The sequence below is a fragment of the Sceloporus undulatus genome, chromosome 1 (genome assembly GCF_019175285.1).
Source record: "Sceloporus undulatus isolate JIND9_A2432 ecotype Alabama chromosome 1, SceUnd_v1.1, whole genome shotgun sequence".
NCBI lineage: Eukaryota > Metazoa > Chordata > Lepidosauria > Squamata > Phrynosomatidae > Sceloporus > Sceloporus undulatus.
The window spans coordinates 128,370,122-128,391,889 of NC_056522.1; the positions used below are offsets into that span (position 1 = coordinate 128,370,122).

Sequence of the window (21,768 nt, forward strand, 5' to 3'; positions counted from 1 at the left end):
CTTTGTAATTAGCGTGATAAAAAGCATTTGATTAAAAATATTCCATAAGATCAAAAGATAGATGATTATCTTGTGCAGACTTACATGTTGAACACACATTGCGTAAATATGTGTAGGGCTACACTGTAAAGGGATGGAGTCACTCTATTGCACTGAAATGATTGAGACTCTGTATGTCCTCATATGCTCTTCTTTTTGATAGTGGAATGTTTGCTGCTATGAACTTAGTTTCAGAACACTAGATGGCCATTGCATCCTTGGATGCCCAGTCAGTAAGAGCAGAGTCATGTTATCCAAATAATTTAGTAGTCTGGCTCTTGATTGTTGCTAGATTTTCCCTTTCAGAGTAGAAAGGAAATGTTCAATGTTGAAAAAAAATGCTTTGCTTGTTAGTGCTTAATTTGGCTGGATGTGTCTGCTCATGCCAAAGCAAAAGGGATGCCCCAATTGAGCTGTACCTTGTTGGGGCCTGAGTAGTTTTGCAAGCAATTTATTTTTGTTCAGGAATACAGATTTCCTAATAGGAAAAAAGTGCCGAAAGATGACTGGGTCTAGTTTTTAAAACTGCATATTTTTGTCAGTAAAAAGTAAAACCACCCTGCTTTAATTGTGGATATACTTATCTGTGTCTTTTGCTCTTCAAGCAGTACTAAAATGAAGTAAAACCCAACTATGGAGTTTATCACACTGGGACTAATTTTGGCATTAAAGAGCGATTAGAAAGCATTTAAAGCATCCCACAAATAAAGCGGAAAAGGCAAGTAATTGCGCAAATGATTATCACATGCAATTTTGCAAATACAGTGATATCGGAAATGCATTGTCACTGAAATCCCGAAAGTAAGAAGATGCGCATTAATGCTTCTTTGTGACCACTCAAATGGCAGATTTTGTGTGACATCATGTGAAATTGTTTCACATAATTACATGATTTTTCCAGGATATTCATGGGATAAACTCTTCATCTCCTTCGTGTGATAAACTCCATTGTGTGAATGCATTTTAACTGGTGCAAGAGAACTTTCTCCTCCTGTCTTCCTCCTCTAGCCCTCTGTAACCCTCCTCCGATCTGTTCTGAAGGGCCTTTCAGTCCACTAAAGCAGATGTTGAGGGTACACAAGTAGGGACATTTAGAGGAACTAAGGAAAATATAAGTGTAGTCCAGGATGATTCCAGAGCTAGAAAGGAGACCTTGTATTATTTAAGCATAACCTTTAGTTTCCTCATGTATTACTAAGGTTAATGAACTGTATTTTATGTCTGATCACTTACTTTGCTACTACATAATAGAAAAGTTCTAGTGAGTAACAAAGATGTGTCCTAAGGTAGAAACATGCTAGCCTGCATATATTCTTCTTCTTCTTTGGCAAGGTTTTTTAATGAGTTGTAGTAAATTTCAATTATTCATCAGTGGCTTCAATTTGCATATCTCCAAGGAAACCCTAGAAACTAATAAAAACCTGGAGATTATCTGTTTTGTTTCAGCAATTCTCCCTGTTTCCAATAAATAACACAAGGCAGGCTCTTTATCACTTTTTTCAGCAAGAACGTGCATACAGCATGAATGATGTTTCATTAATCAAAAGAATGAAGCGTGATTTCTCAGGAAATGAAAATAAGAGCTTTTTCACACAACTTGTTCAGTGTATGAAGCCTGCCAGGATTAACTTCCAGTTGAGTCCTGTGTGGAAAGGCCACAGGGTTCATACCAGAATGACTTGTGGCATAGCTTGAAAAAAACCCAAACACTTTCTTATTGTAGCAGCAGAAAAGACACTGTTCTGATTTAGGGACACAAGCTTTAGGAAGGTGCACATGGTAATGTAACCATAGATTGACAAAGCTACAAGTCTACAGAGCTGAGGAAGGGAGTTACTACTGCCATGCGGTGAAAAGGGTATATGAAGATGCTCCAAAGTAGGGGCAGGAATTGGTCTGGTTTCCCACCCCTCCCAGCCTACATGATAGCAGGGTATGATCATGCTCCTGACCTCACAGCTATAATTAGGTTTGCCATATTCCAGTCCCTCATATCTGGGCATCTAATTTACATATTATGTAAATTATTATAATTATACATGTTATTAATTTGCATTTGTATTATGCAGATTCAACACATTAATTATAGCACTTTCCCCACCATTATGTTTCAACTTAAGTACCAGTACCAGCTAAGAGCTCTTTTTTTCTTCATTCCCCCCTCTAGCTGGTAAAGGGACTCTCTTTACTCTCTTGAGGCTGTTTGGAAGTGAAGTTCTACCATATTGCCCAAGCTACCATTACAATCACTACACAACAGAAGGTTATCTCTGCTTGCCTCCTTTCCTTTCCTGCCTTCTGGCTCTGCTGGGAAAGGGGAGAGAGGATTGAAGAATAAGGTGGCAGTGCTATGACTGTGCGGTAGCAACTGGAGTCTGCATGGTGGGATAAGACTCCTACCAATGCCAGTCTTCTTACTTCTTCCTTCTTCATTGCCACTGCCACATTTTAACCTACCAATCAGCCTGAGATGAAAGAAAAATCTGGGATTTACTGCTTCAACTGGCTCAGCCAGCTGGGACATTTTTAGCCCCTTCAACCTGGGACTGTCCAGGTTTTCCTGGACAAATGGCAACCCTAGCTGTGATGTTTCCTTCCACCCCACAATTTTCCTGACTGCACTGCAAGCTGGAGCTTTTCACCAGACTGCAATTAGGGCTCTGGCTTTGCTCTGTCCATGTCTTCCTTATGTGGGTAAAGCAAAGCAAAGCTGTGTACAGACCCAAGGGTTTGCTGCAGGAGCATTCCTATAATTTCTGTTTGTGTTGGAAAGGAAAGCCTGTCCTGTGCTTTTCCCCCATGGAGGAAGATGCTCCTGGTTGTTTCTACTTACTGAAGGTCAGAGGTGACCTCAGGGATTTCCCCACATGTTTTTTTAAGAAGATAGAGAGTGTATGGGGTGTCTTTATGTGTATCTGATGGATACTTCATGCTATTCACCCTGGTCTCTGCTAAGAGATAATAGAGAGAATTCCCCTGTTCCTGCTCTGTTCCCAGTCCGGAGGATGATCTTGTGGGGAATTCACAAGGAGGTGGGAGTTAGGAGAGGGGAGGGATTTGAGGAGAGGATATCCTCTTGACCCTTCATTGGCCGAATGTTTGGTGTGCAAGGTCTAATTAATATAATTAAATAAAACTGGGTTATTTATTTTTATCAGAGGGATTTGTACACCACTTTTTAGGTCCATGCACTCCCACGTGGCATGCATTAAAAAAAGATGCAATATCTAGACAATACCAGAGGAAGAAAGCTGACATACATAGTTTTCCATGTGCATAAGCCTCATTTTTAAAGAAAAAACCCTCTTTAAACCTTGCTTAAATGATTGAGTAGACCAGGAATATGGTTAGAATGCATCTTCAGAACTACCTTATTAGTTAAAGCTTTGACCATTTCAGATCCTTAGCCTATATGTTTCACCCTTTTCCACAACTCACTTTCAGCAGCTTCCTGAAAGCTTTATTGTTACACTCATGGTTTAGCCTTATTGAAAGGATGAAGAACTAAGGCAGAAAATTAACCAATGAAACCACTAGTCACTCTCAGCCTGGTGAACATCAAAGCAGTACTGAATTTGGTCCATGGCTTAAGAGGCAGCAATTGTACAGAATACAGGACAGCTCTAAATGAAATCCCAGTCCTACCATCGTGAGAGGCATATTGGGAGAGACATAAGAGGCAGGCTCTCTCAATGGTTTTTCCCAGGCTCACTACCCAGCTGGGCTAGGCTGGCCCCCTCTCTTTTGTTCTTCTGTCAGAAGACAAAGACTTTTTTCATGGTGTAGTAGTTTGAACATTGGACTACAGCTCTGGAGAACGGGGTTCGAATTCCCACTGGGATTACTCACATGGAAACCCACTGGATGACTTTGGGCAAGTAATACTCTCAGCCCCAGAGGATGGCAAAGGCAAACTCCCTCTGAACAAGTCTTGTCCAGAAAATGCTTTAATAGGTTCACCTTAGAATTGCCATAAGTTGGAAGTGACTTGAAGGCATGCAACGATAGCAACAAAAGCTTTGGCAATTAAACTGGTTTGTTGCTGAAGGAAAATTTGATTCGGAAGGTGCTATTCTTTTATTGACATCTTCCCCATTATGTTTTTTTAATTATTTAAATTTATTTTATTTTATCATTGTTAGCCATCTTGAATGCCATTCTCTGGTAGGAAGGCAGTATTGATTAACACTGTTTTAGTATTGCTTTGGTTCAGGGCACTGTTATTGGCTGAAATGGAGGCCTTGCTGTGGGTTGTTTGTGATATAGGAAGACATAATATAGTTGAATAATAATTACTCCAACTGGCAAGAAAGCTGAGCTGTTGTCTCAGATGGGGACAAGCCTACTAGCAGGCTGACAGTGCTTTGAGAGAGTGGACATCCATGTTCTCTCCAAGTGAGGATTTGTGCCAGTGCTAAATCAAACCAGCTGGTAAACACTAACAACAGGAAATCTCCTTTATTTCCATCCTGTACAGATCTTTGTATCCAAATGGATTACCTGGTGAATATTCCATTTTAACTACTTTTCGAATGACTGGAAATACACTTCAGAAATACTGGAGCATTTGGCAGGTTCTGGACTCTTCTGGAAATGAACAAGTTGGAGTGAGGTTTAATGGGCCAGCCAAATCTGTTGAGTACTCATATAAAGGAACTGATGGAAGTCTCCAGACTGCAACATTTTTGGATTTGCCATATCTATTTGATTCCCAATGGCATAAAGTTATGGTTGGCATAGAAAGGAGCTCTGTTGCTCTTTATATTGATTGCACTTTGATCCAGACTTTGCCCATCACACCAAGAGGAAAGATCAGCGTTGATGGCTTTACCACACTTGGAAAACTGAAAAGTAATCCTGAGATTTCAGTTCCGGTAAGTTTAAACATTTAGCTTTATCAAGAAAGAGTTCCTTGTCTAATTTGGGGCGGAGAATCACAATATATTTTGTTCCAAACAAAGAAATAAATACTTCACCTGTGATTTGGACGCTGTAGGGAAAAATATTACTACTTAGCAAGCTTTAAGTGCCTAAACCTCATTATAACTAGAAATTTGTCTTTAGTGAACTTCATACGAACTCAGCACATACCGAGAGGAAGGAGGAAAACAATTTGGAAAGCAAGAGATTATTTAATAAATCAGACTAAAATGGATGCTGGATCTCATGAAAATTTAAATACGAGTCTTACCTCAACTCTTTACAAGTCCCAATTAAAAATCATCAAACCATTACACATTAGAGGGGAACATGACCATTTTTGAACTGCATTATTGTTAAGCAGCATATCAAAATTAATTGTGTTGTCAGTGGAATAAAAAAATCTTGCTGATTTATACAAGTTGGTCAACAAGAACAGTATTATATTCTATTCTGTTTTATTTTGGCCTGTTAGCCTAATTCACCCCAGTATTTGAAAGTGGAAATAGCATTTCTCTGGTATAAAAGGTACAGTCTTCCTTCTAGAAAGCTTCAGTTTATTCTTAGGCCCTTGCTTCTTTGTCTCTATAAAAAGGAAACTTTTGAAGAATAAAAACACTGTTTGTTTAAAATACATGCTGTGGTAGACCAAAAGATTTGGAGTCTTTGGGCATAGTCCAGATGCCTTGCTTATGACATCCTAACTCATTTATAATAACTCCTTTCTATGAGAAAATGGTTCTGTTTGTGGTAATGTCTAAAAACCTTTCCTCTGTGCCTTTCTGCCAACAAGGCTGGGTTTCAGGAATCTGTGACACTGTGTGATGAGCTTCATTATTTTTGGAAACCAATTGTATTTGGTGTGAAGTAGCTAAAGGAAGTGTGAAGTAGATGGTAATCTATGATGGACAGGAAATCATTTGTAGCTATCACACTTTGGCGAGCCTAGATATAACGTATTTTCTGGCGTATAAGACGACTGGGCGTATAAGACGACCTACAACTTTTCCAGTTAAAATATAGAGTTTGGGATATACTCACCGTATAACTACCCCTCTTCCAATGCACACCAATTTTTTTTAAAAAAAACATCAGATTTGACTTCAATATGGTAATTTTAATTCAAATGACATGAAGGTACTTAGCAGGAAACCTTGTTGTATACAAAGCCTGCTTGGATTGGTCAGCTCTCCCTGCTTGTCCAGCCTTTCCTGTCTCCAAGACTATCAGAGTGGTAGCTGCTTTCATATGATCGTCGCATACGGTGGGGATGTAGCCGCAGCCGTTTTTGAGCTCCCCCCACCATATGCAGCGACCGCAGATTCTCCAGTCTGGCTCAGAAGTTTCAGCGCCTGCCCTATAAGATGACACCCGGCGTATAAGATGACCCCCGACTTTTGAGAAGATTTTCCTGGGTTAAAAAGTAGTCTTATACGTCAGAAAATACAGTACTTGTGTAATCCATTTTACAGTCGGCCCTTCTTATACACGGATTTTTTATACATGGATTTAAGCATACACGGTTTGAAAATGTTCCAAAAAAGTATACATTTACCTTGATGTTCCATTTTTTATTAGGGACATCATTTTGCTATGTCATTATATTTAATGGGACTTGAGCATACATGGATTTTGTTATACATGGGGGATCTTGGAACCAAACCCCAGCGTATAACAAGGATCCACTGTACTGCTTTCTGATAATGTAATGCAATAGGTTTTTGTTCCAGAGAAATAGAATGAAGGTATTAGTATCATAGAGTTGTAAGAGACCACGAGGGCAATCCAAGCCAACCCCCCTGCCATGCAGGAAATCACAATCAAAGCATCCCCAACAGATGGCCATCCAGCCTCTGTTTAAAGACCTCCAAGGAAGGAGACTCCACCACTCTTCGAGGGAGTGTGTTCCATGGTGGAATCTCTTTTCCTGGAGCTTGCATCCATTGTTCTGTGTTCTAGTCTCTGTTAGGAAAAGTGTGGAGATATGGTTAGGTGGTGCTTTTGAAAGGTCTGTTCTTTAATTGTTAATGATTAGTTTACCTCATGCTCACAATACTTGCAAAGTAGTTCATTTGGATGACCAGGTTTTATATGTTCTGGAAGTCAGAAACAGGTTATTATTTTTCTCTCTGAAGCACCATCATCTGTCTCCATGAGAGGTACTATAAGGCCTTATGAAGAATTAGCTGAAACCATCAGGGGCTAACTACATATGCTGTGCAGCTGTGTATTCCCCCACACTCCATACTTGGGTTGATGGTTGTTTTTCTTTCATGAAAAGTGAAAACAGGAGGAAGAATAAGAACGGGGGAGGGGGAGTGGTCTGACTACCACAGCAATCACCTATCACATCTCCTGCAGCTGGTCATTGAGAAATACACACTTTTGTCTGCAGGTCGAATTGCTCAGAGATGAGGCTCTAAATCCATCTCTGAATCACTACTGTGATTTCAGCTTCTAGTGATGTATTGTGGGCAATGTACTGTCAGACCTTTAATTCTCTACCCAGTGGTGGCTGATGGCTTCATAGAATCACAGAATCTTAGAGTTGGAAGGGGTGAAGAATGTCATTTATTCCATCGCCTGCCATGTTAGAATACACAACTAAAGCTCCTTTGAAAAATATCCATCCAACTCTTGTTTAAGACCCCCAAAGAAGGAGACTCCATCACCCTATGAGATAGAAAGATACATCATTATTGAATAAGTCTCCAGACCATTTCAAATAAAACAAATACACACACACAATGATAAAAAGAAAAAAAAAACACAGTTTAAACATACATTAAAAATAAAATTTGAATCTGCTCACCCCTCCTGTAATTTGCATAACAGTCTATCTTTTCTACTTCTTGCTTCCATAAAATAATTGTTTTCACTACAAACAAGGCAACCCTAATAGTTATAAAAGGATCATGTCCTTGCAATAGCAGAGACAGCTTGCTTTCATCATCCCTTTCCCTTAAATTTCTGATGATGGGAGCTAGATATTGTTCTCTAATACCATTATATAATAGACAATGCAGCAGATAATGTGAAAGATCTTCAACTTTAGGTGCCCCTTATATACAGTCTATCAAGAAAAGGGATACCCTGGTACCTTCCTTGAATCACCCTTGAATCCATTTGTTCAAAGCAGAGGTTGACAAAAGCCTTCCAGTGTTCTCTTTTCATAGGGAAAAACAGATATTTCTCTTCCTGGAAAAGTGTTTTGGCCCTTGATAGCCATTTCAAGGATTTTACTGATGCCAGAGTCGCTAGATCCAATTGAACTCTAATGTTGAGCACTCTTTGTTTAAATGTGCTGCAGGCATTTGTATTGATCTTTCTAATAGCTGTTATGCTGAAGCCCACACTGGAGAGCCTTTTTGAAAAGTTGAAAAACTACGAGTTTGATGTAAGATTATTCTCCTGTTTGGTTAAACATAATTTGTGTAGCCTATCATCACACATTTGTATTAACTTGATCCACCCTATGAGGTAGTCTGTTTCATTGTGGAATGCTTCTCACAGTAAAGATGTTCTTCCTAGTGTTCCAGTGGAATCTCCTTTCTTACAATTTGAATCCATTGGTTTGTGTTCTGGTCTCTGGAAAAGCAAAAAACAAGCTGACACCATCTTCAACATGACATTCCTCAGATACTTAAAGATGACTTTCGTATCACCTGCCAGTCTTCTCTTCTCCAAGCTAAAGGTACTCCAAGTCATTCCCAATTAAGGCTTGGTTTCCAGACCTTTGATTATCTTGGTTGTCCTTCTCTGGACATGTTCTGGCTTGTCAGTGTATGTAGAGTGGTAAATCCATGTGAATTACTGAACCTAATTTGAAAATAAGTTTCAGCATTGTTGGCTGCATCCGCACTGCAGAAATAATCCAGTTTGACACACCTTTAACTGCCAAGACACAGTGCTATGGAATCCTGGGAATTGTAGTTTGTTGTAGCACCAGAGCTCTCTGACAGAGAAGACTAAATGTCTCACAAAACTACAGATCCCAGAATTCCATAACATTGAGCCAGTTGAAGCGATATCAGACTGGATTATTTCTGCAGCGGCGTTGCAGCCTTTGATAGCTCCTTTAGAGTTTGGACTAAAACCTGGTGCAGACCAACCATCCCATTGACTTTGGAAGCAAACTGCCACTGCTTCTGTCCCAACTGTGCTGTCTAGTGCATGTGTGTGTATGCATGTGTAAATAGGGAGTCCTTAACTGATTTCATGAATGCACATGACTTTAAATTCATTTGTCTGAAACACAGATATGCACCTCCAGCATCATATGACAAATTCCTTCATTTTTTTAAAAAAAAGAAACCAAAGCAGTTTGCAGTACCATCTCAATGTAGAGGAAGGGATCCATTGGGCTAATGCAAACACCAGCCACTGAATTAAATTAGCCTGTATTAGCATATAATGTGGTAAATTCCCTAAGATCCATGTAGCACATATGCGTAAACCTGATTACAGAGGTAATAAAAGGAGACAGTTTAGTCTGGGAGTCTGAGTGTTAGACTAAGAGGATTATCACATGGAGGCACTTACATGGGTGAAACGTTGCTGAACTGTTGCAAAAGCACAAAGGTGGGATCGCCCATCGTGCTTCTAAAATGTAATTGAGGCTTCCTGCTTTCCTTCCATCGATGAAGCATTCGAGGAGAAGCCATTTTTTTTAATAACGGGATATCTCGTTAGTTAAAAAAATGGCTTCTCCTGGCTTCACAAACACTTTGTTGATGGAAGGAAAGTGGGAAGCCTCAATTACATTTTAGAAGCGCGATGGACAATCCCACCTTTGCGCTTCTGAAACAGTTCTGCAATGGTTCACCCACGTAAATGCCTCCAAATGATAATCCCCGGGCCTAAGACTTCAGGAGATTAGATTTTGAATCATTGCTCAGCTATGGAAATTTAGTGGCTGATCTTGAACAAATCACACTCTCTTGGTTGCCAAGAAAGGCAAAGGCAATCCTCCTGTACACAAACCTTTTCAAGAAAGCCCTTGTGATAGGTTCACCTTAGGGTCGCCATAAGTCAGAAATGACTTGAAGGGACACAACAACAATAACAACATAGGTAATAAATGCTGTTCACCAGAAGCCAGATAATGAATTGACTGAGAGGTATTAGCAACAGATGAATCTTATTGTTGAAAGCAGGAACGACAATACAACTTGAACAAACTGGGGTCTGGCAAAAAGGCAATATAAATGCAAGAATGTTCAAGTATGAACCACACAGTTAACAGCGAAAAATGTTTTAAAGTAAGCCTATTTGGATATTCATAAGAAAGGGTATATTTCATAAATTACATTAAGTGTGTGGCTTAAAATATACTCCTGCTACTAGTGTGTTCTGTATGTTTGTTTAGTCATGGAATAGTGAGCTAGTGTTTATTAGTGAACACAGACAGAAGCCAGTTTCAGCCATTGGTCCTACTTCTGCCATAGCTCCCTTTTAGCTTTGGACCTGACATTTTGCAGAGAGAAGGATCATCTATACCAGAATTTGGAAAAGTTATTTTTAGGACTACAGCTCTCAGAAACCCCTAGCTAGCATTGCTCATGGCACAGGGCAATGAATTTAATGGTTTCTGCTGAACCCTTTTTTTAAAAAAAGCAACAGGATTAATTTATTTTAGCTGAATTAGAATCCTTCATCAGGTAAAGGAAAAAGGCAATTCTTACTATGGGCATAGAATAGCCCCACGTCCGCAGTTCATACATGACTTAGGCACTTCACAGAGCGCCCAAAAAGGGCGCTCTGCCGGCACCACTGGTTGCTGCGTCCAGGAACCGCAGTGGACAAACCGTGCGATTCCCAGATGCAGCAAAAAGAATGGGCACTGCCATTTTGTAGGCGCTCGGCACATACTAGGGTTAGGGGCATCCAGAAAGGACGCCCCTTTCTAACCCTAGTGCACGCCGAGCACATACTTTCCGCCCATGCGGAACGGGCCTTAGTTGAAGCAATTGACTACACCTCACTGAATGGGATTTTAAAAATGTCCTGACTCTTATCGCTCTGATATTTAAGAGTGTTCTTTTAAATCTTCTTTAACAGTGGTGTAGTAGCAAATTTTAAAGTTTGTTCTTGTTATTTGACATCAAGTTGATTTTGATTTATGGTGACTCTATGAACGAGAGACCTACAAGAGCCCCTATCATCAACTGCCTTGCTGAGGTCTTGCAAACCCAAATCTGTGGCTTCTTTGATTGAATTTTATTTAATCCACCTGTAGAGCAGTCTCCTTCTTTTGCTACTGTCTTCTGTCTTACCAAGTATTACTGTCTTTTCCAGTGAATCACGTCATCTCATGATGTGTCCAAAGTCGAGCAGCCTCAGCTTAATAATCTTGGCTTTTAGTGAGAGTTCAGGCTTGATTTGCTCTAGGACTCATTCATTTTTCTTTTTAGCAATCCATGGTAGAACTCTTCTCCAGCACCACATTTCAAATCAGTTGATTTTCTTCCTGTCAGTTTTCTTCACTGTTCACTCAATCTGCCGTCAACATAGCTACACATACAAGAAAAGCCCCAAAACACAAACAGCTACCTTCTTGACCCATATCAACAATCTGCTTTTCTCAGTTTGCTTCACCATTGGAGCATCTCTTTCGTTAGACGAATGGAATTTTGTTGCTATGCAACACCAAACCACCTCAAGTATTTTGCTTTATAACAGGGATAATGTATATTGTTCCCATCACCTTAAAACCAAAATACAATGAGGATCACAGATATGTTCAAAGGGGGCAGGGAATTTTGAGAAGCTGGCAAATGATATCTTTGTTCTTTGCTAATTAAAAGGGATAGGTTTAAAGAAAGCCCTAGTCCTTGACTTCACTACATTACTGTTGGTACCTATTGGAAGAAACTATGAGTAGTACACCTCTGTCTCAGTTGTTTTCCACTTAGATGTACCAGGGCACAGCTCTCCATGTAATGTCACTGAAACAATCACTTAAAAATGGTGCAAGGAGAGTGACCCTTGTTGTCAAGGGAATGTGTCATGGGTACTTGTGCAGAACTCAATTACCAAACATGGAAAGAGTTACTTCCTGCTTAGTACACAATCCTAGCTAGACCTGTTATTCTCTCTTGGCATAGCATTCCAGGAGATAGGAACATGAGATCGCAAGGTTTTCTGTGAGAATCTGTTAGCATCCTCACCACTCAATCTACTTGAGTGATATGGTGGAGTAAGCTTTCTGTGCTTAAAGCTTATAGAAGTGGGAGAGAAGCTTGCTTTTATGCTTTTATTCAATATAGATTCCTTTGTTTAAATGTTCACCATATAAATCTTGTGTCTGGGACTCCAACATTGGGCCTCAACCTAGGGCAGAGGGGAATCATATACCAGCTGGGATGGCTTTGCCAGTCTATGAAGTAACATCTTGATATATCTCAGGGACTTCAGTGTATTATCTATCAGCTGTGAGTAATTCTAGCTTCCACCAACCATGGACATGTGCATACTTTTCTCCACATCAAAACAGATGTTGCCTCCATTAATCACCAATAAATCTTCATTTACAGCACTGACATTGTCTCATCTTCATTACCCTTGATCAGACTCCAGTCCCCAGTCCTATACAGTTGGGCTGTTCATCTTGTCTTAAGCTTTGCTGCTCCATTAATATTTGTCTTGTCTGTCTGCAGATCAAGGAAATTGCTCATGTGTTATTACATTTTGATTAATCTTATACATGGAATGATATTAATAGAAATAAACTGGAATGCAGCCAAGTACTTTGGCTTAAATGATTTGTTGACCATAGCAATTACTTGCCACAGGCTTCTGAGGACTTTGCTCACAGATATTGGCTGGCAGCCTTTTTGTTATATCTACTCTGCCTTTTTTAAAAAAAGCATTCTCTTATAGAGAATCCTTCTTATTCATTCTTTCAGGTTAATCAAACAACATAATATCTCTTGCAGAATAAATAGACTGGTACTTTCAAATGCTGCTTCCCATTCATGAAATGTACTGACTAGCTCACTTGTAAACATGGGCCTCCATCACAGAGATCACAAATCTCTTTACATAAATGAAGGAAATTGATTACAAGAGCATCATTGACAGAAATAGAAGATGAACTCATCAGATTTACCCACCAGGTGGCAATATAATCAATAAAGCCCACAAGCTCTCTGAAGAGGAAATGTAAAAGGTGGGGGAAAGTATTTAATATTCTTATGGTAAGCATTTGGGGAAGAGGAGCAGGGACATATTTGCATTCTGCATATGGTACTTTCCTGTGACGGACAAACTTGGCCTTTTGGTTTGAGTGTTGGACTGGGACTCTGGAGACCTGGATTTGATTCCCAGTTCAACCATGAAACCCACTGGGCGACCTTGAACAAGTCACATGCTCTCAGCCTCAGAGGATGGGAATGGAAAACCTCCTCTGAACCAATCTTGCCAAGAAAACCCCATGACAGGTTCACCTTAGGGTCACCCTAAGTCAGAAATGACTTGAAGGTACACAACAATAACAACAATAGCAACAACAATGAAAACTTCAGGCATTGTGAGGAACTGAAATTAGTCTTGATGCCCAGTGGTATCCATGTGCTGTGAAAAGAAGAAAAGAGAGAGAGAGCGAGAGAGAGAGAGAGAGACTCATGCTTTTCAGGTGGTCCTTCTTTGGGAACACATTTCATTCATATCTAAGAAATGGCAAAGTGGTTGCGCACATTTTGCATTCAGATCCAACGGTTTTTGATATTATGAGGAAGCAGCAAAGGAATAATGAACAAACTTTGGAAACTAGCAAATTTTCCTCCCTTTGAGTTTGATGAGCTGTCTCCTCATCCCTAGTCTGCAGATCTCACTGTAGAGAAGAGAGGTATATGTCCCCTTGTCATGTTGCCCAGAAGTACAAAAAAGTAGTTTTTGTGGAGTTTTCGGGCTATGTGACCATGTTCTAGAAGAATTTGTTTCTGACATTTCACCAGCATCTGTGACTGGCATCTTCAGAGAATGCTGGCATGGAAGTGAGTGGCGTATATATATACTATGTGACCCTGGGTTGGGAGGAGTGATTTCCATGTTAATCTGTGTATTGTTTTGTTGTTGAATAGCAAGGCCTAAGGTGGGAGGATATGCAGGGTTACACAGTGTGTGTGTGTGTGTGTGTGTGTGTGTGTGTATCCCACTCGCTTCCATGCCAGCATTCTCTGAAGATGCCAGCCACAGATGCTGGCAAAACATCAGAAAAAAGCTCTTCTAGAACATGACCACATAGCCTGAAAAACCCACAAAAAACTATGGATGCCGGCCATGAAAGCCTTCAACTTCACATTAAAAAAGAAGTGCATTCAGTACTGCATAATGGTAGGGCATATATAATAATTCCTGTCCTTTTCCTATGGGGAGATTGTGGTGGTCCATTGAATTGATACTTCCATTCCCATTAACCTTCCATTACCTGGCATTAATACCCATGCTCCTCTTCTTTTAAAACATATGGCAGTATAACCATGATTTAAATTAACCAAGACTGGTTGTTAAACAGGACTGGAAAGGTAACACAGCTTTTGAAGTTGCTTTCAAAATGTTAGTTAAAAGCAAACCCTAGTTAATATTATAGCCTAATTACAGGCACTAGATCTTGTCTGACCTTGGAAGCTAAGTAGGCTCCACTCTGGTTAATACTTGGATGGCAGACCTCCAATGAGTACCAGGTGTTGTAGACTAAGGTGCGATCCAGACTAGTGCTTTGCGCCGGCCTGGCGACATACTAGGGTTGCCTGGGGGCAGAGTATCTGCACACCCTGCAACCCTACTACGTGGTGGCACCATAATCATAGTGGCCTCCCATCTACATGGGGGCTACCATGATTATGTCACGCACGCACCACATCCAAAGGGTGTGGTGCGTGTGTGATGTCTCTGCGCCGCTCCAGGCCGCTTATGGTGGCCTGGTTGCAGCACAAGAAGGAGCTCTGAAACAGAGCTCCTTATGGGCTTCTCTGTGGTCTGGAAAAACTCCAGATTGGGGCTGCAGGGCTGCCAGTGAGGCTGCCCTGCCCCCAACCTGGAGCTAAAAGGGGCGGGTTCAGGCCGCCCCAAAGGGGTGGTATGTACCGTGCCTAAATTTCATATGAAGGAACTGGCAAAATCACCTCAGATTATCCCTTGGGAAAAATTCATGAGGTTGCCATAACTCAACAGGTGATATGAAGGCACACAGAGTTAATAATAGCCTCATTGAAAGCAAGGAGAGGGGTTGATGCCTGAGTTAGAAGTTGCTGATGAGCATAGAAAGGGAGCACCAATCTCACTAATTTGATCCTTCAACAAATAATAGTCAGGAGTAGGTTGAAATGTGTTTACATGTTGTAGGGTCCACCATACTGTGGCTGGTTTGGCCAACAAGTGAAAAGACATTAATAGAATTAAGACAATGATAGCCATAATAAACTAATGTATGCTAAATTGCTTATACCACATAATTATAATCTGACAATACAGTAATGGAAAACAAAGATGTGAATTGGTTTGGCTGCTTGTCAGTCTGAAGATTTTTAAGAATAGAACTGAGAATTTCAAATGAGATATGATGCTATAAAAGAAAATTAGATGCAATGTATATTCCTGATCCTAAATACACAAATAAATTGAAATAAAATCTGTCCATTTCAATGGCAGTTGAAAATAATTGGAAATCAGATCATATATGTGTAAAATGCAATCAGAATGTGAAGGGAATATAATACTGGAGAAGCAAATAAAGACAATAGCCTTGAAATTTGGAAAGTCCAGAACATGGAGAGAAAATGAAAACAGAATCAAATTAACTATAAGATGCAGCAGACAAAAATTTCTGAACTGTCTCTGAGACAGGTAAATATATGTTGGAGAATGAAGGCAATTTTTCATATCCATTTAAAGGAGTTCAGACTTCAAAGTCTGATTGATTTTATGAATAATGTAGATATAAATGTGCCAGTACTATTTAGGAACCAAGACAAAATATGACAGTTCTCACAATGACTCAAAAGAAACAAGAGCTGAGCTTCTGAGCATTAAATGCTTTGCCCACAAGCAAGTTTGAAAATAGCAAATGATACTGCATAAATGACATATATGATATGAGATGACATGAAGAAAAGCAAAAAAGATGTCAAGAAGTTTTGAAATGTCACATATCCAGTGTTTTGCGATGATGCACATGGGGAAAACATGGATCAGAAAATAACCACAGTATTTCTGGGGGCCTGATGTTTTTCTGCAAGAACATTCAAGAAAATTAGATCCATGGTGCCCATCCTTTCCCCATACTGAGACCCTATATAGGCCTAGTACACACAGACAGCAAAACACTGCCCCCTTTGCTGTGCAGCTGTGCAGCAGCATCCACATGTGGTTGCACAGATGCACAATCAAAAAGGAGCTGCTCAAGGCGGCTATTTTTTTGCGCTGCTTCTACTGACAGGCATCTGTGGACAGGTGCGCGCACCTGTGACGTCACTAGGACTGGGCGTCTCTGGACGCCCAGCCCTATCGAGTCCTAATATAGCTGCAACGTGCCCGTCTCTACCGGGCCATAGTATTCCCAGAAATAGCACTGTGATCTGGTAGAAAGAGGAGGATGGATAATTTAGTAACCTAAATTAGCCTTTCTTTCAAAAGAAAGAATATGGATTTTCAATGGCATATTTTACTGATCAGATAATATGTACTACAGTACAGTAAAGTACTGATGTACCATGCAGAAAAGTATGTTAATGACAGAAACTGGAAATCTCATTTTTGAACTACCATTCCCAGAAGCTTTCAACAGACATCCAAATAAAACATTTGTAGACCTCCAGGTGGAGGAAAGCAGAAAGAGAGGAAGGCCTCTATTAAGGAGGTCACAGGTATGAGCTTACAGGAACTAAGCAGAGCAGTGAAGGACAGGGAGTCTTGGAGATGTTTCATCTACAGGGTTGTCATGGGTCAAGATTGACTCTACGGCAGTTAACAACATGATTTTATAGGAACATTTGTGTGTGCATGTGTGCGTGCGCACATACACACACACACACACACACACATAAACATATTGGAGAGAGGTGTTACAAAAGTAACTCTCTCAGAATATTTCTAGTGTACACAGGAGCCAATACTGTGGAATTCTCTGTGGCATTCCATTCTTTTACTCGCTTCTTTTTATTTTATCTGGGTGACAAAGAATGAATGTGTAGATTTTTCTTATTGTGAGCTGCATATGATAACTTGAATTTGACTGAAAATCAGTAAGGGCCTGTTGATAAAGACTTTATGAGTTATGGGTTCAAATCCAAATTCTTCTTCACTGAAGATTTCTGTACAGAAGTTGGATGGCTATCTGTCAGGGATGATTTAGTTGTGGATTTACCACATCAGTAAGAATAGAATCATAAAATTATGGAGTTGGAAGAGACCACAAGGGCCATCCAGTCCAACTCCCTTCTTTGCATCTAGATTACCATTAAGGTACCTTCCAATGCTACAGATCTATGACAATTTGATACCATTTTAAGTGCTGTAACTCCATCCTATGGAAACCTGAAATTTGTTGTTTTGAAAGAACTTTAGTTTTCTTTGCCAAAGAGTGCTGGTGCCTAGAAAACTACAAATCCCAGGATTCCATGGGATGGAGCCATGGCAGTTAAAGTGGTGTCAAACTGCATTATTTCTATAGTGTTGATGCACCCTATTATTCTGTGAACCAGTAGCTTTTAGAAGGATCTTTTCAGAAGGAAATATGTTGTCTCTGTACAGCTGTCACACTCTATACAGCTGCCTATGGTTTGTCAAATGAATAAAGTTATGAATTGCCTTTGATGTTATATGTCTACATTTTGTCCTTTCAATAGATATTCCAACAGAAAAAGACTAGCTGTTAGGCATTTTCTTTAATGATTATGGCACGTTACAGATGCGCCGAAGGGGTATATTAGGGTTAGGAAGGGACGTGTTAGGGTTGAGAAGGGGCGTCCCTTCCGGACTCCCTCAACCCTAATATGGACCGAGTCCGTACAAAATGGCAATGCCCATCCACACGGGGGCTGCTATTTTGACGTTGTGGATGCATAGCATCCGGACGTCATGCGGCGGAAGTGACGCCGCGAGTGCGCAACTAGCACTTCATGGTGCCACTTCCGGGTCGCAGAAAGAAGTGCCATTTCGGCGCTTCTTTATTGCTGCGCCCGGGAACCGCGCGGTTTGGCCACTGTGGTTCCTGGACATAGCAAGCGGCGGCGGCAGAGCACCCTTCTTGGGCGCTCTGTAATACGCCTTAGCTTCTCCAGTTTCTCTCCCCATTAAACAAGATACGTGGCTCACATAGGTCAGTTTTCTCTCAGGATTTTTTCGGAGGTTATATTCCTACTTCTTTTGTCCATTTTATGACATGCTTCTCTGCATGTTCATATAATCAGGAAGAGTGATACTATAATTTTCTGTTGTCCTAAAACCCACTATAACCTGCAGGGGTACAGATTGTTCATCCTTCCAGGTGTTGTTGGACTGCAAATCACAGCTGCCCTAGCAGCATAGCCAATGGTGGGGAATGCTGAGTGTTGCAGTCCAGAAAACTGGAGCATGATTCCCACCCCTGGTATAAGCAAACACTTTTTGGTCTTTTAGATATTCAACATATCCCTCTAGTCTTCTGGAAGGTATACATTTCTAATGGCCTCATTACATTTAGGAGAGCTAGACATAGACAGTTAATTTGATCTTTGTACTAGCTGATCTTTGTATTTTGGTAGCAGCAGCATGGCATAGTGGTTTGAGTGGACCACGACTCTGGAGACCAGAATTCAATTTCCAGCTTGGCCATAAAACCCACTGGGTGACCATGGGCAAATCACCTTAAGGGAAAGCAAAAAGAAACTTCCTCTAAACAAAGCATGCCAAGAAAACACCATGATAGGCTCACTTGAGCATTACCCTAAGTCAGAAATGGCTTGAAGGTCCAAGCTTGCGCACACGCATGTGTGCACACACACACACATACTATATGGTATGGTCTAGAGTTTGTTTAAATTTAGAGTTTTTGTTATTAATTGCTGTCCAATAAGTTTCAACTAACAGCAACGTTATGAACTCAAGATCTCCAAGGCACCCTGTAACTAACAGTCCTGTTAAAATCTAGCAAACCTAGGGCTGTGGCTTCCTTGAGTGTGCCCACCAGCAATGCAGTCACCCTCTTGCCCAACTGCTTTCCACTTTGCCAAGCTTTAGTATCTTTGCTAATGAGTCATGTCGTTGCATGATATGTCCAAACTACGATAACTTCAGTTTAGCATTTTGGTTTCTAGGGAGAGTTCAGGTTTGATTTGCTCATGGATGTCTTTTTGGCCATCTATATTGTCTGTAGAACTGTCTTCTCACGTCACATTTCAAATGATTCTCTTCCTGTCAGCTTTCATCGCTGTCCAGTTTGCACAACTATATATAAAAACTGGATATACTATGGCATATGCTCAGAGGTCTGGATGCAATTTCTGGCTTATCCATGGAATCACCACATGGCCTTTTGCTCTCTTGCTAATCTCAGCTTTCTGTCCACAGTATGGGAACAAAGATCACCTCCCCCCAAAATCTGTGAGGTTTGGTGAGACAAAGAACTGCTGTTATCCTAAAGAAGGGGACAAACTTAAAACAAATACGCAGAGATTATAAAGATGACATGGTTATTTTAGCATGATTCTATTGCCAAAGTGCTATTAGAAGGTGGCTATCTACCAGTTAAACAAGTGTCTTCTTGTTTCTTTTGTCCTTAGTTTGAGATCCAGTGGATGCTGATTCACTGTGATCCTCAACGACCTCAGAGAGAAACGTGCGGTGAACTTACAGCCAGGAGCTCGGTAAGAAAATAACTGAAGATCAGTGTTTAACACTTTCAATTTCTGTGGGGTAAAAATCCAAAATTTCTTAATGTATTTCCTTCCCAAAGCTATCAATAGAGGGTCTGGAAAGAAAACATATACAGAGTGGAATAAGAGCTTTCCTTGTCTGCATGTTCTAGCCTTAGTACAGTATATGTATGAATATGGATAGTACTTGGAGGTGCATAGTACTATCTGCAGGGCAAAGGGTTAAAAAATAGCTGGTGTTATTCAATCCCTCCTTTTCCAGCCATCAGGTTTCCTCCAATCTCTGCTACCCTCCTCCACAGCCATTCATTAGCAAAATAACTGTGTGCCTATGCCAGGCACTGATTTTCCTAAGGCTTTTTGGCAGAGTCCTGGGGTGTATGTGTGGATTTTTGCATCCTAAAATTCATCTGTGACAATCCTTCTATCCATTGATCAATCTAGAGAAGGGTCTATGGCTAGCTCTGCTCCAGGCAAGAAGTTTTCCTGCCTCCTAGGGTTTTTCCTGCAAGCCATTTGCCTTTGCCTAGCTCAAGTAAGTTTTGCCTGACTTTTCTCTTGTGTTTTTTTCCCCAGATAAGCCAGACAATCATCAAGGTAAGTCTGAATGTTAGGGTTACTCAATGAGTGTTAGAGAGGGGTCAAAGTGGTTCTGTATCCTTCTCACTGTTTTTTTTTTACTCTTTTCTTACCTATTTTGTTGATAGTGTGCACACTTATAATGTGGAAGATTGTGTCAGAAAACATATCAGAAGCTGCTGTTGAACTTCTCAGGACCATCCAGCCATGTCTACTGTTGGAAATGAAATGCTTAACTTAAGGTGTATCTGCACTGGTCAGTTATAGCAGTCTCATACCATTCTAATTGGCATAGCTCAGTATTAAGGACTCCTGAGATGTGTAGTTTGGTGATGTCTTTAGAATTTGTAACTAAAGAGCTCTAGTACTGTCTACAGAGAATTCTAAGGACCTCACCAGACTACAGATCCAAGGATTCCATAGGATGTAACCGTGGTAGCTGACATCAAACTGATATAACTATGTAGTGCAGATACACCCTTAAATGGATATTTGGTAGTTCTCATGTTCTTTATTTTGGTTAAGCCTAGTTTGCAAGGATGCCATTTTGTCAGATCAGAGGTGGAAGGTGGATATGCTCCACATTGTTAAAGTGACCTCATTTCAGGGGTGTATGTATCTCTGATCTATGTGGTGGGGTGGACCCAGACTTAGCTGATCTTGAGAGTAAATAAACTGAAATCATTTAAATTAGTCTCGGTAGTTTAATCAAGTCTGCTCTTAAATATGATTATATCTGGATCCATCCCATTGATTCTGTATGCCAAATAGTGGAATAATTCCCCAACTCTAAATCTGATATCCCTGGTTCTTTGAGGAAAACTTTTAGTTTTGTAAAATTTTTCAAAGTGTAGTGATTTGAGTGCTGGACTAGGGCTCTCTGAGGCCAGGGTTCAAATTCCTGCTCATCCATGGAAACCCAATTGATCTTGGGTAAGTTTTTCATCTCTCTGCCTCAGAGGAAGGCAATGACAACCCCCTCCTGAACAAATCTTGCCAATAAAATCCCTTCTTTTGGAGCTTAAGGGCTTTCCTTAGGGCTGCCATAGTTCAGAAACAATGTGGAGGCAATGAACAACAACAAAAATTATTCTGATCAACTCAAAGCCCTCTTTTATTGTGGTCACATACTTAAAAGATTAATTAACACACTTTAACTATCTCTTAAGTAACCCTGTTGTTATAACTGTTGGGGTGGCAAAAGCTGGACTTTTAAATATATTTTATGTGTGCAGTGGGGATTCTTGTACACATTAGTGATTTTGTATCACCAAGAGTATCACCAACTATCACCAAGAGGTGATAGTTATTTTCTGTTAACTAATAGCCAATATGGCATAGTGGTTTGAGTGTTGGACTATGATTCTGGAGACCA

At 40.4% G+C, this 21,768-nt stretch overlaps 1 protein-coding gene across 2 annotated transcripts in view; it reads left to right on the forward strand.

Moving 5' to 3' along the window:
• The window catches only part of COL9A1 (collagen type IX alpha 1 chain), a 169,076-nt gene that overhangs the window by 73,090 nt on the left and 74,218 nt on the right, over positions 1 to 21,768 (forward strand). For both annotated transcript variants that reach the window (XM_042446142.1, XM_042446143.1), the window contains exons 5-7: positions 4,517 to 4,913; positions 19,722 to 19,805; positions 20,391 to 20,411. In XM_042446142.1, the coding sequence (XP_042302076.1) occupies positions 4,517 to 4,913; positions 19,722 to 19,805; positions 20,391 to 20,411 (502 nt within the window). The remainder of the gene's footprint in view (positions 1 to 4,516; positions 4,914 to 19,721; positions 19,806 to 20,390; positions 20,412 to 21,768) is intronic.